The sequence below is a fragment of the Coenobita brevimanus genome, chromosome 98, assembly GCF_032717465.1.
Source record: "Coenobita brevimanus isolate Jiangsu-jjx chromosome 98, ASM3271746v2, whole genome shotgun sequence".
NCBI lineage: Eukaryota > Metazoa > Arthropoda > Malacostraca > Decapoda > Coenobitidae > Coenobita > Coenobita brevimanus.
The window spans coordinates 34,700,477-34,717,214 of NC_137051.1; the positions used below are offsets into that span (position 1 = coordinate 34,700,477).

At 43.6% G+C, this 16,738-nt stretch overlaps 1 protein-coding gene across 1 annotated transcript in view; it reads right to left on the reverse strand.

Annotated features, from left to right (window-relative positions):
* The window catches only part of tweek (transmembrane protein KIAA1109 homolog tweek), an 839,779-nt gene that overhangs the window by 589,214 nt on the left and 233,827 nt on the right, over positions 1-16,738 (reverse strand). Inside the window, 1 exon segment of the mRNA XM_080283669.1 lies at positions 6,185-6,353. Coding sequence (XP_080139795.1) covers positions 6,185-6,353 — 169 coding nt within the window.

A 16,738-nucleotide genomic window follows, 5' to 3' on the forward strand; every position in this document is an offset into this window, starting at 1 on the left:
AGAACGATCAGAGAAAGATGACTGGTGAATGGCTCCTGGCTCATCAAGACACAAGGAATCATCTTCACTATGTAACATCACACCCGGGCGTGCCGATGGGAGTTTTAACAATTCAGCAAGATACTTCGGTTCACCAAACTGAAGAACCTTGAATGTAATAAGACACAGTTTAAATTCAATTCTAGCCTTTACTGGTAACCAATGCAACTCAATCAGAAACAGGGTAGCTGAGTTTCTCGGGGGGAGACCAAAGATAAGCTGTGCTGCCCTGTTCAACACAGACTGAACTTTTGTTAGTATATTATTTGGAAGACCAACCCACAGTGAATTATTATTATCAACACGAGACAAGAACACTGCATGGACCAATGTTAAGAGGCACCGTCTATTCAGGAATTTTCTCACAGAGTACAGATTTCTGATATGCAAGTTACACCCTCTTACAACCTGATTAATATGTTCTTTGTAATTTAACTTAGAATTAAAATAAAACTCCCAGATTTAAAACAGAACTGACTGGATGCAGCTGTGACACGCCAATGTTCAAAGCCAGGGCATTGTCAGTGTCATCACCCCTTCTGTTTCCTCTGATGATGATGATCTCAGTTTTACCATCATTCAGCTTAAGCTTCCTCTTAGCCATCCAAATCTTAATATCAGACATTAGAGATTCAAACTCCGTCTTGGTATCATTGATATCTGACATCTTAACATAGAGCTGGGTGTCATCAGCATAAAAATGATTGGACACATCATGAGCATCAAGTAGAGACGATAAACTACTTGTGTAGATAGTAAATAGAATTGGACCCAAAACTGATCCTTGAGGGACTCCAAATAGAAGGGGAGCAGAATCAGAGCTAGCGTAATCAACAACCATTCTCTGAGATCTGTCTGACAGATACGACTTAAGGAGCGAAAGGGCACTATCACGAACGCCAAAAAAATACAGATCATCTAACAATAGTTTATGATCTACTGTATCAAAAGCTGCAGACAGATCCAACAGAACTAGGAGAGAGGACACCCCACTACAAGTGTTTGCCACCAAGTCACTCTGAATCCTTGTTAGTGCTGTTTCAGTTGAATGGTATTTTCTGTATGCTGATTGAACAACAGGAACAACTCTGTTGTGTTCCGGCAGTGGTAAGAGTTGATCGAGTATGGCCGGCTCAATAATCTTGGATAAAAAAAGACAGGTTAGAGATGGGACGATAATTTGTCATGCTCTCGACATCAAGGCCAGGTTTATTAATTAGGGGACTAAGCAAAGCACGTTTCTCAGACTGCACAAAATTACTTTCTAAGAAGCATCTATTTATTATGTTACAGACAAAGTTTACAGCATGCTCATACACATCAGGCAGTTGTGACATGTTACATGGATCGAGTGAGCAAAATGTTTTATTAAGTTCTCTGATGTAACATTTGACTTTGTTTACATCCAGTGGATGAAATGTTGAAAGCATATGGTCCCCGGTGCACCATGGCTGGAAGTCAACTGAGTACGCTTCACTAGAACAACTGCTGTCTAAATCACTTCTTATGCGAGATATCTTACTTGTAAAAAATGAAGCAAAATCAGAAGCCAATTGGGCATCAGATACAGAAGCTGGTTTAACAATTACATTCCTCCGACCAACCAAATTGTTCACAACTGCAGACAGTTTTTTTTTTATCACCACCACATGAATCAACTTTATTTTGATAATAGCTAGCCTTTTGGGCTTTTACAGTGTGAACGACTGCTCTTCTCGCAAAAACATAACGCAAACGAGTTACTTCGGTCCGCTGCAAGCGCCACTCACGTTCTGCCCTTCTACGTTGTCTACACAAAGAATTAATGGATGGACCATACCACGGAGAATTATCACGTACAGTGATTGTTTTTACAACCTCAGGACAATAATGGTCAAAAATTGACCTGAGCTCGTTGTTGTAAATATCAACCAATTCACCAGAAGAATGACTTGAAGAATCGATGGAGTTTAAACGTTGACCAATTTCAAAACACATCAACTGGCGGTCAACATTGTTGTAATTTCTGAACCTGATGACCTTTTTATATGAAGCGGATTTCGGGACATCAAAACTAAGAGTGATCAGAGCATGATCAGAGATGAGGGGGTCAAATGAGTCAACCTCCACATCTGATATGCGCCTGCAACCAACAGGGGACAAGATCAAGTCAAGGACATGTCCTGAGACATGAGTTGGCTTACTCACATGATTGAAAAACTGTTCTGGGTGATCAACTCAAGGAATTCTGAAGAAAATGGTTTTGACTCTGGACTGTCAACCCAATAACTGAAATCACCACAAACAAGAAGTCCTCCAGGTTTAAGAGAAAACCCTTCAAGAAACTGCCCAAACTCCTCCATAAAACCTCGATCTCTGCCCAGATGACCTGGTCGATAGACAATTGCAATTCTAATGGTATTCTGATGGAAATTTATTAATACTTCCATAAATTCAAATGAAGATGGGGTCAGGTCTGAGTCAATGAGGGAAACGTTTGCAAGTGCTGCCGAGTAGATGAGTTCTACGCCTCTTCCCGGATAGTCAGCAGCAGGCCTGGGAATACTAATAATAGAATGTGTCTTAGGCAAAGCATTACAAATAATATCGATATCAGACTCATACAACCAGGTTTCAGTCAAGCACAAAATGTCAAGCTCGTGCTGATTTAGGGATTCATTAATATAGTCTATCTTATTACGGATAGAACGAATATTTAAAAGACACATCCTTAACTGGTTCAAGAGGGACGTAGTCAGTTTTTTGAATGGTCAAAATTGGTGTTTTCAATCAATCTATTCCTATGAGAAACCATAATTGGACATTCTCTACTTGAAGCAAAATGGGCAACCGACTGTGACTTTGAATTAGCATATTGATGTCTTAAAGAGGAGCAGTTGATGCATTTGGGAGAATTTCTGTTACTAGAGTCCTTAGATTTATGGGCTCCAGCACAAAAGACGTATTTAGGTTCATCACTTTTCCTAGAACATCTCTCAAATGTATGACCAAAGCCTTGACAGTGATGACACTGTGTAACCCAGACTCTATCGAAAGTGCGGCATCTTGTAAGATCCACATAGATGTAATTGCCCTGTTCTACAATGGAGGATCTCACCTCTGGCGACATCTTCAAGACAGCAGTTTTGGTGTCATTCCTTGTCCTTGTGAAGAGAAGGTTGAGGGTACAACCTCGATCAACGAGCATCTTAATTTTATTGTTTTTTTCGCAGAATAATTTGGGATGATGTCAGAGTCATCCAAGGAAGAGGAAAGGCCTGTCACGGTCATTTTAGGCAACATTTTCTTTGGCTCTGATATGCAAAAAGTGCCCTCAGAACCAAAAAGATCAGTCAGCATCCCAGTTGCTTCTCCCTTGGCTTCAGCTGACGGAAACTTCATTACCAGCCCATCAGCCTTGGTCTTAAGGCAGCTATCAACCGGTACCGAGTTAAGTACGCCTCTGATGTCTTCTGGTCCCATCTGATTTGTCAGGGCACCAGCGCCACTCTCTGGTTTCACAATCAGTACATGCTGACTATGAATGGCTTTTTTCTGGCCATGAGCACTGATCTCAATCACGTCCCCAGGCAGATCCTTCCCTTCCCCCACGAGAGACCCGTGAACAGCATCCGCAAATGACTTGGCCTGATCTTGCGTGACCGCCATGGGTGATGAGACCTTGGTCTCCAGTGCCTCCAGTCTATTTGGTACGTCTCTGATTGCTTGAAAGATCAGCCCAATAACTTTATCTTCAAACTCCTTCTTGGTACTACTTCCTCCACCAGCCAAGACCTCGTCTGCTGGTGCAACACACTGGCTACACAGCCAGCGAAAGCCCAGCAGGTGGCTCTTCTTCATGAATGGATAGTCGCCTGCATCCAAATTTTCACAAGCTATATGAATCCACTCGCTGCAGTAGGCGCACTTCAGTGCTTGTGCACTTTTTGCTACAGACCTACTACGGCGAGGACACTGGTGTTGTTAACTCATGGTAAGGGAGAACAAAAAAACAAAACAAAATGACAACAACAGCAAAATGTATATACAATACTACCCGGGATAAACCCGGGTAGCGGCGCCCTTGTTTGTGTCACCCTAATTTAGGAGAAAAAAAGAAAACCGAAAGAAAAAAAAGCACAAAAAACAGAAATGGAAAAAAAACAAAAAAACAGGGTGTCTGCGAGGTCACCACGAGCAGGTGGGGTATGACTTGACTACCCTTCTAGGAAAGGTAACCCAAACTGAGATGCTGCAAAAGTGCTGAGATGGTATTGAAACTTTTCCCAATTCGAGCTTTATAGCAGCAGCAAATACATCACTTAGGCAAGACCTCATTGGTTACGATATTGCCACTGTGCACAGCAGTGTACAGGAAACCATTTGGCTTGTCACTCACAGGCACAAGGAAGAGGAAAGAATGAAGGAAGGAAAGACAGAAGGGGGCGTGTAAAGTCAACCGTAGGCAGAAGGACAAGGAACTAATGAAGGAAAGAAGGACAGAAGAGGATGGAAGGAAAGAAGGATGGAGGAGAGGAAAGGGCAGACACACGAGAGCAGCACTACATCGAGTGAGTGGTTTGATACATACATAATGAGTAAAGGAAAAAACCTTACCTTATATGCTTCTAGGGTTGTGGATTGTAGAGTGGGAGGAGTGAGTGAGCTCGAGAGATGCTTGTCTCTCTCCCCTCCCTTCCCATGTCAAAAGCAAACACTGATAAGCAGTCACTGTCTGGGAAACACATTTTCCTTCTTTTCTTGACTTACGTGCTTTCTTATTCTTACTTTCACTAACACCTAACGGGACCAAAAGACCAACGTCCATGACTGATTCACAAGATGCACAGACTGTCTGAGTGGTTTAGAGGGAAGAGTAGGTCAGTGTCAACATCTCCTAGACCTTCAATACCTTCCCAAAATTGTTTGCAGCTTTTTACAGGCTGTGTTGCATCAACACCACCAGCCACGCTCCAATAAAGCATTGTTCGATGCTAGTGGCCATTTACGGGTTAATATGCAAAATGTGATTCTAAAGTATGAATCCATGTCTGAATGCAAGCGAGAAATGGTGATCTAGCTCAAAACAGCAGTATCCAAAGCCACCACCAGACGGCTAATTGGTTTCCCACCCTTTCCATCCCTCACCGCATCTCTCAAGTCAAGTCTTAAGACCATCAGTCTGTGTCTGCCCGTGCCACGTTCACATACTGTGGTGTTTTTAGCACTGTACAAGACGTGCTTTTGCTCACCTGTTACATCATGGCCCCACTGCTTTATTCCATGAATAAAAGGATCACTTTGGAGCTATAAATGAAGGTTACAGAGTTGAATACAGAGGGTAAAAGGAACTCAACCACTGGACATGAACTTGGCTTAAATGAATGGACAGGGAGGAACATTTTCAAGAACAAGGAGTTGATTTTATGAACTGTCAAGACTTATGGACACCAGCAAGTGGACAGGCACAGCTGAGGTTGTTAATCCTGCAATTATACAAATGGAGCGATACCTAGCACACTATTCACAGTTCTATTATCCTTCTTTGAACAAAATTCTTTCTTAAAATAATAGTAAATAATGAGAAAGTACTGTAAATGACAAAGACAGGGTGAGGTGTCGACCATATACATTTTTTTTCATTGATTCAATGGTTTCTAATATGCAAAATTTCCAATATGCGGCACACTTTGTCGACTAAATTCTCGCATATTATGAGATCCCACTGTAATAGGTGACTGAGTGTTAATGTTTATAATTGCACTACAATCTAACACTACCCTCAAAAATAATGTTTCACAGGAAAGGAAAAATTGTGGGAGATTAAAAAAAAAAAAGAAGAAAAAAGTTGGAAAACCCTAATTAGAATGATGGCCTTGACACACTGATACATGCATAAGCTGGATCCCCATCTTTAGCCAGCAAGAATATGGTTCACAGTAATGTATCAGCTGCTGGACTAAGAATATTGATCCATCCAACCATCTATCATCCAACACTATGTAACCCCATGAGAAGCATAGGGACCCGGGGCTAGGCAAGTTGGTCCTGACATATAAGATGAGAGTGACAAACACCTGTGAGGCATATGAAACTTATCAATGGAGCTACTGGATAAAACAATGGACAAAGACAAAGTGAAGTGACCCTCTCCTCTCTCTCTTACCTGCCAGGGGACTCAAAGTTTGTGTTAAAGACAGGCAGCATGACTGAGGCACGTGATGAGCGGGGAGGATAGGAGGGCAGGGAACGGCGGGGAGGCAGCTGAGTCGACTCTGAACTCAGCACTCCATCGGTTACATCTTCACCTCCACCACTACCGCTACCCTCTGTTTCTGCACCAAATCATATTATACAATCAGTCCTTACTATAAGTCAGAAATGTTTTATACAATATTACAACACTTTCATTACTCCTGCTAATGTAAATTTAGGGAAACTAGCATGTCAACTTTATAGTAAGAAATGTAACTTTAACAGGTACTTTTTCTTTAATTTACTGAGGACTCCCCCCCCAAAAAAAAAAAAATATTACATATATATAGATATACAGTACCCTCCCTTAGTGAACACATTCAGAGTGAAAGATTCGCCTAGTGAATGAGCAGGGGGCAATCGGGTCCACAAAACCATAATGAACTGAGTTGAACCCTGAGTGAACAAAATCGGGGGAAAGAGTAGACCATAACTTCCACCTCCCATACTGAATGACCCCCCCCACCCCCCACTAGTTGAGCACCTCCGTGACGTCAGCTATGACGCAGGATGCGCAGAACCTCCCAGCCAATCCTCTGGACTGCTTGGGTACCCAGTCTACTCTCTAACCCCCTACCACCCAGAGCCATTCTCTGCTGCTAGCAGCCGTTTACTTTGCACATGGTGATTTTCAAGGTTGCCTGCCTGTGTCCCATGCCTGTACGATGGCCCCACCACAAAGAAAGAAGAAATGTATCTCTCACGCTGTGATGATGAAGATAATAAAGAGGAAAAAGGAAGATTAGGGGAATTCAGCCATTGGCAAAGCTCAAGACCTCTCTGAATCTTCTGTACGTGGTGTATGGAGGAACTGAGAAAAGATAATAGCTATGTGAAATGTTACGGCACCTCGCAGCTGGATGGCCATTCAAGAGTTATTAATCCAGCTATGATTCTAGTGGAACATTACTTGGCACAGTTTATTCTATGGAAGGAAGAGGAAAATGTGCCTCTGAGCAGTACAGTATGCACATTCTATTTTACACTGCTGCAAGTCGGTGTGTTGGATCAAGACAGCATATGGATTTCAAGGTTTCAGTAGGCAGGATGGCAAGACTTTTGAAGAGGAAGAAACTGAGAAATGTGAAGCTCAATGGAAAACGCGCCTCTGCTGACGAGTTAGATGCACAGAGTACCCAGCAATATTACGGGATATAATCAAGGAAGGTGAATACACGCCACACCAGATCTACAATTTGGATGAGACTGCACTCTACTACAGGCTTATGCCAGTATCTATGTACACAAGCTGAATGCAGAAGCATGCATGTGAAAGGAAACTTGACAAGGCAAAGATCACTGTAAAGTTAACGGTGAACTTAGCTGGATCTCACAAATGCGGATGGTCATAGTGCACAATGTTGCTCACCCATGGTGTTATAAGAACCTGTGTAAGTTGGATGACTCTGATGTGTACTGGTACAAGCTGGCAAATGGTTGGATGACTGGGAAGATTAGGACAGAGTGGCTGAATAAGCATTGCGTTCCAGATGCTAGGGCAAAGTGCCAGGAACATGGGATCCCATTTCAGATGCTATTGATAATGGATAATGCACCCAGCCACCCATCTTATCCTGAAGAGCTACACAAAGATGTAAAAGTCATGTTCCTCCCACCAAGAACCACATCTCTTGTCCAACCACTGGACCAAGAACTATGCACTACTATCAACAGCAAGTGTTTGACTATATGAGGACTCAAACAGAAAGCAATGTCAAGTTAGAAGCTATGGGGGTTGACATCACTTCCCCCCTCTGACTTCCTCATGGCTGACATTAAAATTTCTTCAGCTGATGTATTTTCTGCCATCACTGGCCTCAATACTAACAAGGCATATGGGCCTAATGGAGTCCCTCCTCTTGTTCTCAAGAACTGTGCTTCTGTGCTTACACCTTGCCTAGGCAAACTCTTTCGTCTTTGTCTGTCAACTTGTACTTTTCCTTCTTGCTGGAAGTTTGCTCTCATTCAGCCAGTAACAAAGAAGGATGACCATTCCCAACCCTTCAACTATCACCCAACTGCTTTAACATCCTGTATTTCAAAAGTTTTTTCAATTCTCAATAGAAAAATTTTAAGGAATCTTTCCTATCACAACCTTCTTTCTGATCGTCAGTATAGGTTCCGTCAGGGAAGCTCCACTGGCGATCTTCTCACCTACCTTTCAGACTTCTGGTCATCCTCCTTTCGGGACTTTGGGGAAAGCTTTGCCATTGCACTTGACATCTCAAAGGCTTCCGATCGAGTCTGGGATAAATTTTTCATTTCCAAACTGCCCTCTTATGGTTTCTATCCTTCTATCTGTGCCTTCATCGCTAGCTTCCTTTCTGGTCATTCTATAACTGCTGTTGTAGACGGCCATCGTTCTTCTCCTAGATCTATCAACAGTGGTGTTCCTCAGGGCTCTGTCTTATGACCATCTCTCTTCCTTTTATTCCTCAATGACCTTCTAAGCTGTACATCTAAGCCTATCCACTCATACGCTGTTGACTCCACCCTTCATCTTTCCATTCGGTTCCCACAACACCCATCTCAGCAGTTACTTCAACAAACAAGGGATGAGGCTATGGCAACCTAATGTCTGACTTGACTCGTATCTCTGACTGGAGTAAAAATAATGTTTTTTTATAAGCATCTTAGACTCAGTTCTTACACCTATCAACCCGACAAAATCTTCCACAGGTATACCCACTAATGTTTAATAATATTCAGCTTAATCCTGCATCATCCTTGAACATGCTTGGGGTTTCATTTACTTGGGACTTATCTTGGAAAGATCATATTACATCTCTTGTAAAATCTGCTTCCAGGAGATCAGGTGTGCTAAGCCGACTCCGTTCTTTCTTTACCCCTGCACAGTTGTTGACTCTATACATGGGTTTTATTCGCCCCTGTGTGGAGTACAACTCTCATGTGTGGGGAGGCTCCCCACATACACCTCTTCTCAATAGGGTGGAGTCAAAGGCTTTTCGTCTCATTAACTCTCCTTCTTTACTGACTCCCTTCAACCTCTGTCTCTTCACCGCACTGTTGCATCTTTATCTCTTTTCTATCGCTACTTTAATGGTCACTGCTCCTCTGAACTGTCTGCACGCATTCTTCCACCTCTACGACTGGCACATAGCACCCGTCTAGCAGCAAACTTTCATCCCTTTTCTGTCCAAGTCTCTAATGCAAGAGTTAACCGTTACTCCCAGTCCTTCATTTATGCAACAGGTCAACTCTGGAACTGTCTCCCTCTGTCTGTATTTCCGGCTGCCTATGATCTCCAGTCTTTCAAACGTAGTGTGTCCAAGCATCTGGAAATGATTGGATCATGAATTTGGCTCTCTATTGTATTTTGTTTTCTCTTGGAGGGAGCTGTTATTGCAGGCTCATGGCTTTTGGTTCCTTCTTCCTCGCATAAAAAAACAAAAAAACACAAAAAACATGGATGGTGACATTGATGAATCAAGTCGTTCTTGATCCACCTCATCAAAATTACAACATAGCTGAACCAGTGGAACTTACTGCACCTACGTATGAGGAAATGACTGTTGCTGAGCTCTGGTGTTCTTCAGATTCAAGAATGTTGTTGACTTCCTCCTGGATAAACTGGACGGGATTAGCAGTGCTATGGTGAACCATGCAAGGACAGTACTCATTCCTAACCTGTGTGCCGCACAGGCGACCGACATTCAACCACTGGCAGAGACAGGACACCACACTGATGGCCACAGGAGCAGTAACAGGATTTCAGCACGTAATACTGGAAGAAATACATGAAGTTCACGCTGCTGAGGAAGAACAGTCTCCTAAGGAAGTGCTGTGAAGACTGGATGAAGATGCTACTGCACAGGAGGCCAGATCTGAGCAGTCTACTGGGTGGAGTAGACCGTAGCACCAGTCGAGCAGGGCAGTACTCCCGAGGTGGATGGAAAGCTGATGACAGGGAGTGCTGGAGCTCCCGTTTCATCAGCCCTCAGGACTAGTTCCTGACCATCCCCCTTTGCTGAACTTTTTCAGTGTCTCAGTTACACAGAGAGTAGGCCAGCATGCTCTCCAGTACAAATTTCTCTAACTATCTTCACCAAACTACATGCACAGTACACACCACACTTCCTATTCAAAATTCACCAAAAATGGCGTCAATTCACCCAGCCTCGGAGTCCCCAGGGGGGGGACCATAAATGCCCCCGCCGTCTGCCCCTCTCCCGGTGACGACTCGAGGTGCCTGGAACCACTGTCTGACTCTCTTCTTCTACATTTCTGCAACATTCGCGGCCTTTCATCTAACTTTCGCTCTGTTGAGCATCACCTCTCCTCCTCTAAGCCTCACCTTCTTTTTCTAACGGAGACTCAGCTGTCTGAGGCAACTGACAGCAAACCCTTTTCTGTATCCTCCTACTTTCTCTATACTCATTTCAAAGCCAAAGGTGGCTGTTGTGTATACATACGCAACGACTTATCTTGCTCTCGTGTTCCTGAACTTGATTCTTCTGAATTCTCCACACTCTGGCTTCGGCTTTCCTGTCATTCTCTGACTAAATATATCTGTGCTGTTTACTTATCCCCTAATTCTTCTGACTATCAAAAATTCTTCGACTATCTTACTTCTACGATGGAACACATTCTGTCCATTTCTCCTTTCTCTGAAATCTCCATTCTTGGAGATTTCAATGTTCACCACCACCTTTGGCTCTCCTCTCCTTTCACGGATCCACCTGGTGAACAAGCCTACATCTTTTCTATCATTAATGACCTAGAGCAGCTTGTACAGCACCCTACCCGTATCCCTGACCGGCTTGGAGAGAGCTCCAACATACTTGACCTCTTCCTCACAACTAATCCTTCTGCTTACTCTGTTAATCTTTTCTCTCCGTTGGGCTCCTCCGATCACAACCTTATTACCTTAACCTGTCCTATCACTCCGGTACGGCCTGTGGACCCTCCAGGGAAACGTCGTCTGTGGCATTTTGGAGCCGCGGACTGGGAGGCCCTCAGGCAGTACTTCTTTGATTTTCCCTGGAATGATTATTGCTTCCATGGCCGTGAGCCATTTGAGTGTGCCTTGCGCATTACGGAGGTTATTCTCTCGGGCATGGAAGCATACATTCCTTTCTCATATCCTTTGACTAACGCAAGAAAGCCTTGGTTTAATCACGCTTGTTCTAATGCTGTCCGCAACAAGGAGAAGGCCTACAAAAGGTACCGGAGCCAACCCACCCCTGAATCACATAATCTTTATGTTTCTGCCCGGAATCGTGCTAAGTCTGTCCTTCGCTCTACTAAAAATAATTTCATCCATACTAAATGCTCTCAACTCTCCAACTCGAATTCTTCCCGCTCCTTCTGGCACCTTGCCAAAAATCTTTCTAACAACTTTACCTCATCATCCTTCCCTCTTCTTTTCTACTCTGATGGTTCTGTAGCTATTTCTTCTACTGATAAAGCAGATCTCTTCACACAGACTTTCTCCTCCAATTCCACCTTAGACGATTCCGGTACTGTTCCTCCATCACTTCCCCCCTCTCACTTCCTCATGGCTGACATTAAAATTTCTTCAGTTGATGTATTTTCTGCCATCACTGGCCTCAGTACTAACAAAGCATATGGGCCTGATGGGGTCCCTCCTGTTGTTCTCAAGAACTGTGCTTCTGTGCTTACACCCTGCCTAGGCAAACTATTTCGCCTTTGTCTGTCAACTTGTACCTTTCCTTCTTGCTGGAAGTTTGCTCTCATTCAGCCAGTCCCAAAGAAGGGTGGGTGACCACTCCCAACCCTCCAACTATCGTCCAATTGCTTTAACATCCTGTATTTCAAAAGTTTTCGAGTCAATTCTTAATAGAAAAATTTTAAGGAATCTTTCCTATCACAACCTTCTTTCCGATCGTCAGTATGGGTTCCGTCAGGGACGCTCCACTGTCGATCTTCTCACCTACCTTTGAGACTCCTGGTCATCCTCCTTTCGGGACTTTGGCGAAAGCTTTGCCATTGCACTTGACATCTCAAAGGCTTTCGATCGAGTCTGGCATAAATCTTTAATTTCCAAACTGCCCTCCTACGGTTTCTATCCTTCTATCTGTGCCTTCATCGCTAGCTTCCTTTCTGGTCGTTCTATAGCCGCTGTTGTAGACGGCCATCGTTCTTCTCCTAGATCTATCAACAGTGGTGTTCCTCAGGGCTCTGTCCTATCACCAACTCTCTTCCTTTTATTCATCAATGATCTTCTAAGCTGTACATCTAACCCTATCCACTCATACGCTGATGACTCCACCCTTCACCTTTCCATTTGGTTCCCGCAACGCCCATCTCAACAGTTACTTCAACAAACAAGGGATGAGGCTATGGCACACCTAATGTCTGACTTGGGTCATATCTCTAGTGGGGTAAAAATAATATGGTTGTCTTTAATGCATCTAAGACTCAGTTCTTACACCTATCAACCCGACAAAATCTTCCACAGGTATACCCACTAATGTTTAATAATATTCAGCTTAATCCTGCATCATCCTTGAACATGCTTGGGGTTTCATTTACTCGGGACTTATCTTGGAAAGATCATATTGCATCTCTTGTAAAATCTGCTTCCAAAAGATTGGGTGTGCTAAGCCGACTCCGCTCTTTCTTTACCCCTGCACAATTGTTGACTCTATACAGGGGTTTTATCCGCCCCTGTGTGGAGTACAACTCTCATGTGTGGGGAGGCTCCCCACATACAGCTCTTCTCAATAGGGTGGAGTCAAAGGCTTTTCGTCTCATTAACTCTCCTCCTCTTACTGACTCCCTTCAACCTCTGTCTCTTCGCCGCACTGTTGCATCTTTATCTCTTTTCTATCGCTACTTTAATGGTCACTGCTCCTCTGAACTGTCTGCTTGCATTCCTCCACCTCTAAGACGGGCGCGTAGCACCCGTCTGGCAGCAAACTCTCATCCCTTTTCTGTCCAACTCTCTAATGCAAGAGTTAACCGTTACTCCCAGTCTTTCATTTATGCAACAGGTCAGCTCTGGAACTGTCTCCCTCTGTCTGTATTTCCTGCTGCCTATGATCTCCAGTCTTTCAAACGTAGTGTGTCCAGGCATCTCAAAATGATCGGATCTTGAATTTGGCTCTCTATTGTATTTTGTTTTTCTCTTGGAGGGAACTGTTACTGCAGGCTCATGGCCTTTGGTTCCTTCTTCCTCGCATTAAAAAAAAAAAAAAAAAAAAAAAAAAAAAAAAAAGAATCCAATGGACGATGAAGATATGCCTATGTCGAAGATGAGTAAAATTCTAGCAGCAGTGGATATTCTGAGGGATGAGGTCAAGGTAAATGAAACCAGCTGCCTTAGAAAACAGGAAGTGTTCAGTGGGGTAGAAACCACTTTTCGTTATTAGACTGAAAGGCACAATACAGAAGTCAACAGAAGAAAACAAACACTATCACAAGCTACTACCAAACTCAAGAACCACAGGAGCTAGTTGCCTCTACATCGTCTACTACACTTCCTGGGGAAGACAATGATGATGTGAAGTCAGTGGTGTCACCTTTGGACTTTGAAGGTTTTATGAGAGAAGTCAATGAGGTACAGGCACGTGGGGAAGTGGTTCAGTCAAGTGATGAGGGCGAGACTGGTGATAGGAACAAGGGAGTGGAAGGTGATGCGGCAGGGACACCCTAAGTGTATCTCCCTGCCTCAGAACCACTAGTATTCATGTCAGTTAGGACTGCCATCTGCTACATTTAAGGTAAATAATCATGTGTTTGTTTTACAGTATTTTACGTATCTTTACTGTATGTGTTTGAAATGTGTCCTTTAGTACGTCTCTATGGAGTTTGAGGAAGCGGTGCCTCCCATATGCTATTTTTCCCATAAGATATGTTGTTCACAGTGAATGAATTCACAGTAAGTGAGCTCGTGTGCCACCCATAAACTCGTTCACACTGGGAGGGTAAGGTATACAATGTGTAGGGTGCGTCAAAAATGAAAAGTTGTGATATGCTTTTGCTCACCGGATATTTGAATCCACTTTGGGTGGTGACGTGGCAGAAGAAATATCAAAGTGATTGCTGTAAGCTTAGGGGTCATGCAAGAAGGTGGTTTGTGTAACAAATCCTATGCTCTCTCAAGCTGCAGTAGCCACGACTGGAGTGAGCTGTATATTCAGTACAGCATGCCAGTGTGTGTGTGTGCATCTTCACGTTAGGTTATTGTGTTTAACTGTGATGTGCTTTTGCCCACTGGATATTTTAATCCACTGTACTTCTTAAAATAAGAAGACAATTTCTGCAACATTATGTTGCTCTCTGGGAACTTTCTAATACCCATTTGAATTCTGTTTACTTCCATTCACGGGTCTAAAATGGCACTGAACAGTGGTGAAAAGCCGAAAAAGAGACTGGATGATGGTGTCTGGCTCATCGGGAACCCAACTGACCGTTTTCAGAGGATGAAGTTGCCACACTGGGGAGAAGTGTTATGTGTAATCTTTCATCTGCACAAGTTGAACCCTGATATGAAAAAGTGCATCAAGTAGACTGTGAAAATGCTGTCTAAAGCATGGGATAAGGCAAAGATCTCAACTGTGACTCCATATCAGATCATCAACAAGATGACGTACACCAGAGCTGCTCCTCCATTCAGTTGCAGGCCTCTGGTGCACTGCATCATGCTAGATGGATGGCAAGGACCATTTGTGCCTTGAAAATCTGCATGTTCCCTGATCAGTTCAAACACCTTCATCCCACATGCTTGTCTTTGCATGGACCCAGTTGGTGGGAAAACTTCTGGAAGAAACTGATGAACTTTTGCATCTTCGCTGTGCGCTATTACACGTAAGCTTGGTTCTCCGCCACGTCAGCAGTGGCTGCTCCTCGCATGGACCTCACCCTCTTGAAGGAACTGGGATCACACACGGACCAGGCCATCAGGGATGCCAGGGCCATAGCCATCACTCAACATCTTTGGTATCTGTCTGAGATGACAGTTAGACTTACACTGTTCCATAATGGGTGTCCAATACGGAGAAAGGGGCAATGGTTCACCACACAAACACTGTTGAGGACCTGGAAGAACCAAGCCCATAACTGCACTCCTATCCTGAGGATGTCGTGAGTATAAGCCTGTCAGAGTTCTTCACCAGTATGACAAAGATCGTGCTGCAACACCTAGACATTGACTCCTCATTTTTGGGCACTGATCCTGTGACCTGGGATACCATGGAAGCCTATGCTTGGGGAAGGAGTGTGTTGCCAAGCTGCTGGTGACAAACAAAGCAGCAGAGCATGGCTTGGCAATCATTCAAGAGTTCACAAACAAGGGCAGGGCCAAGCAAGAGGATCAGCTCCAGGACATAGTTCAAGCAGCTGAAGAACATCAATGAAAGTTCCCAAAGATGATAAACAAGCGTGATCTCCAAAACCAATACAATCCTGCAGTGTCTTCTATCACTCACCGTGGTATATCCAGTGTGATTTTGATTTCTTTTTTTTTTATTCATTACACAATAAATTTTTTTTTTGTTGCACAAAAGGAAAAATACATTACAGTAAAACCTCACTATAATGGACTAATTGGGGCCCAAGCCACTCCGAAAAAGTGAAATTTCAATAAAAGTGACATCCGGACTTCCCCCTGCTAACCCGGACTTCCACCGATATATCAGACATTAGTTTGGATTGCACCAACAGTTTTTAAACTGTTTTCACTACCACTGCAGTACTGTACTGTATTATACATTCACTACAATAAGCAAATGGTATAATATATATACTAATACCGTACTCTACACTGATAAACATGTCATTTATTTTCCTTATTGTGGTGGACATGGCTGAAGTGGTCAGGCAGTCCGGACTGCTTCTGGCTTTATCGGACTTTTTCTGATATACAGTAATCCCTTTAAGACCCGGACGTGCAAGTCCCAGACACCCCAAGTCCCGGAAATTTTGGGCTCGAGTCAAAAATGGCCAAAAAAAGTCAAGATGCGGAAAAAAAAGCTGATAGATGTTCATTCCTATTCTAAATTTGCTGCACGGTGATGAACAGCCACGTTTTAGCACGTAGTTCTGGCGATAACCGCTACAGCGCCCCTGTATCCTCCCCACTCCCCACCTCCCAACCATCGTGACTGCACGCTCATCGCCATGGCTGCCCATGTGTTCGCTTTCGTGGTGTACAATGAATGGGAATTTACAGTGTTGTGCAGTGTTAAGAAATCAAAATTCAGAGTGCAAAGGATTAAGTGCAGAGTGCAACAATGGCGTGTTGCAACTGGAGTGGTGCAAGTAAGAACAGAATGTGCAGTGTTAAAACAATTATAATTCACAGTGCAAAGGATTAAGTGCAGCGCAACACTGGATTACAGTGCATGCTTCAAGTGCACCTTCACCACTGCTACAGCCACAGAGGAGGTGGGTTAATCTTCGCGACGGTCACAGACGTGTCGTAAGTACCCTGTACACTGCTGAATATTTTCCATACTCACTTCTAATTTCTCATTCTCTG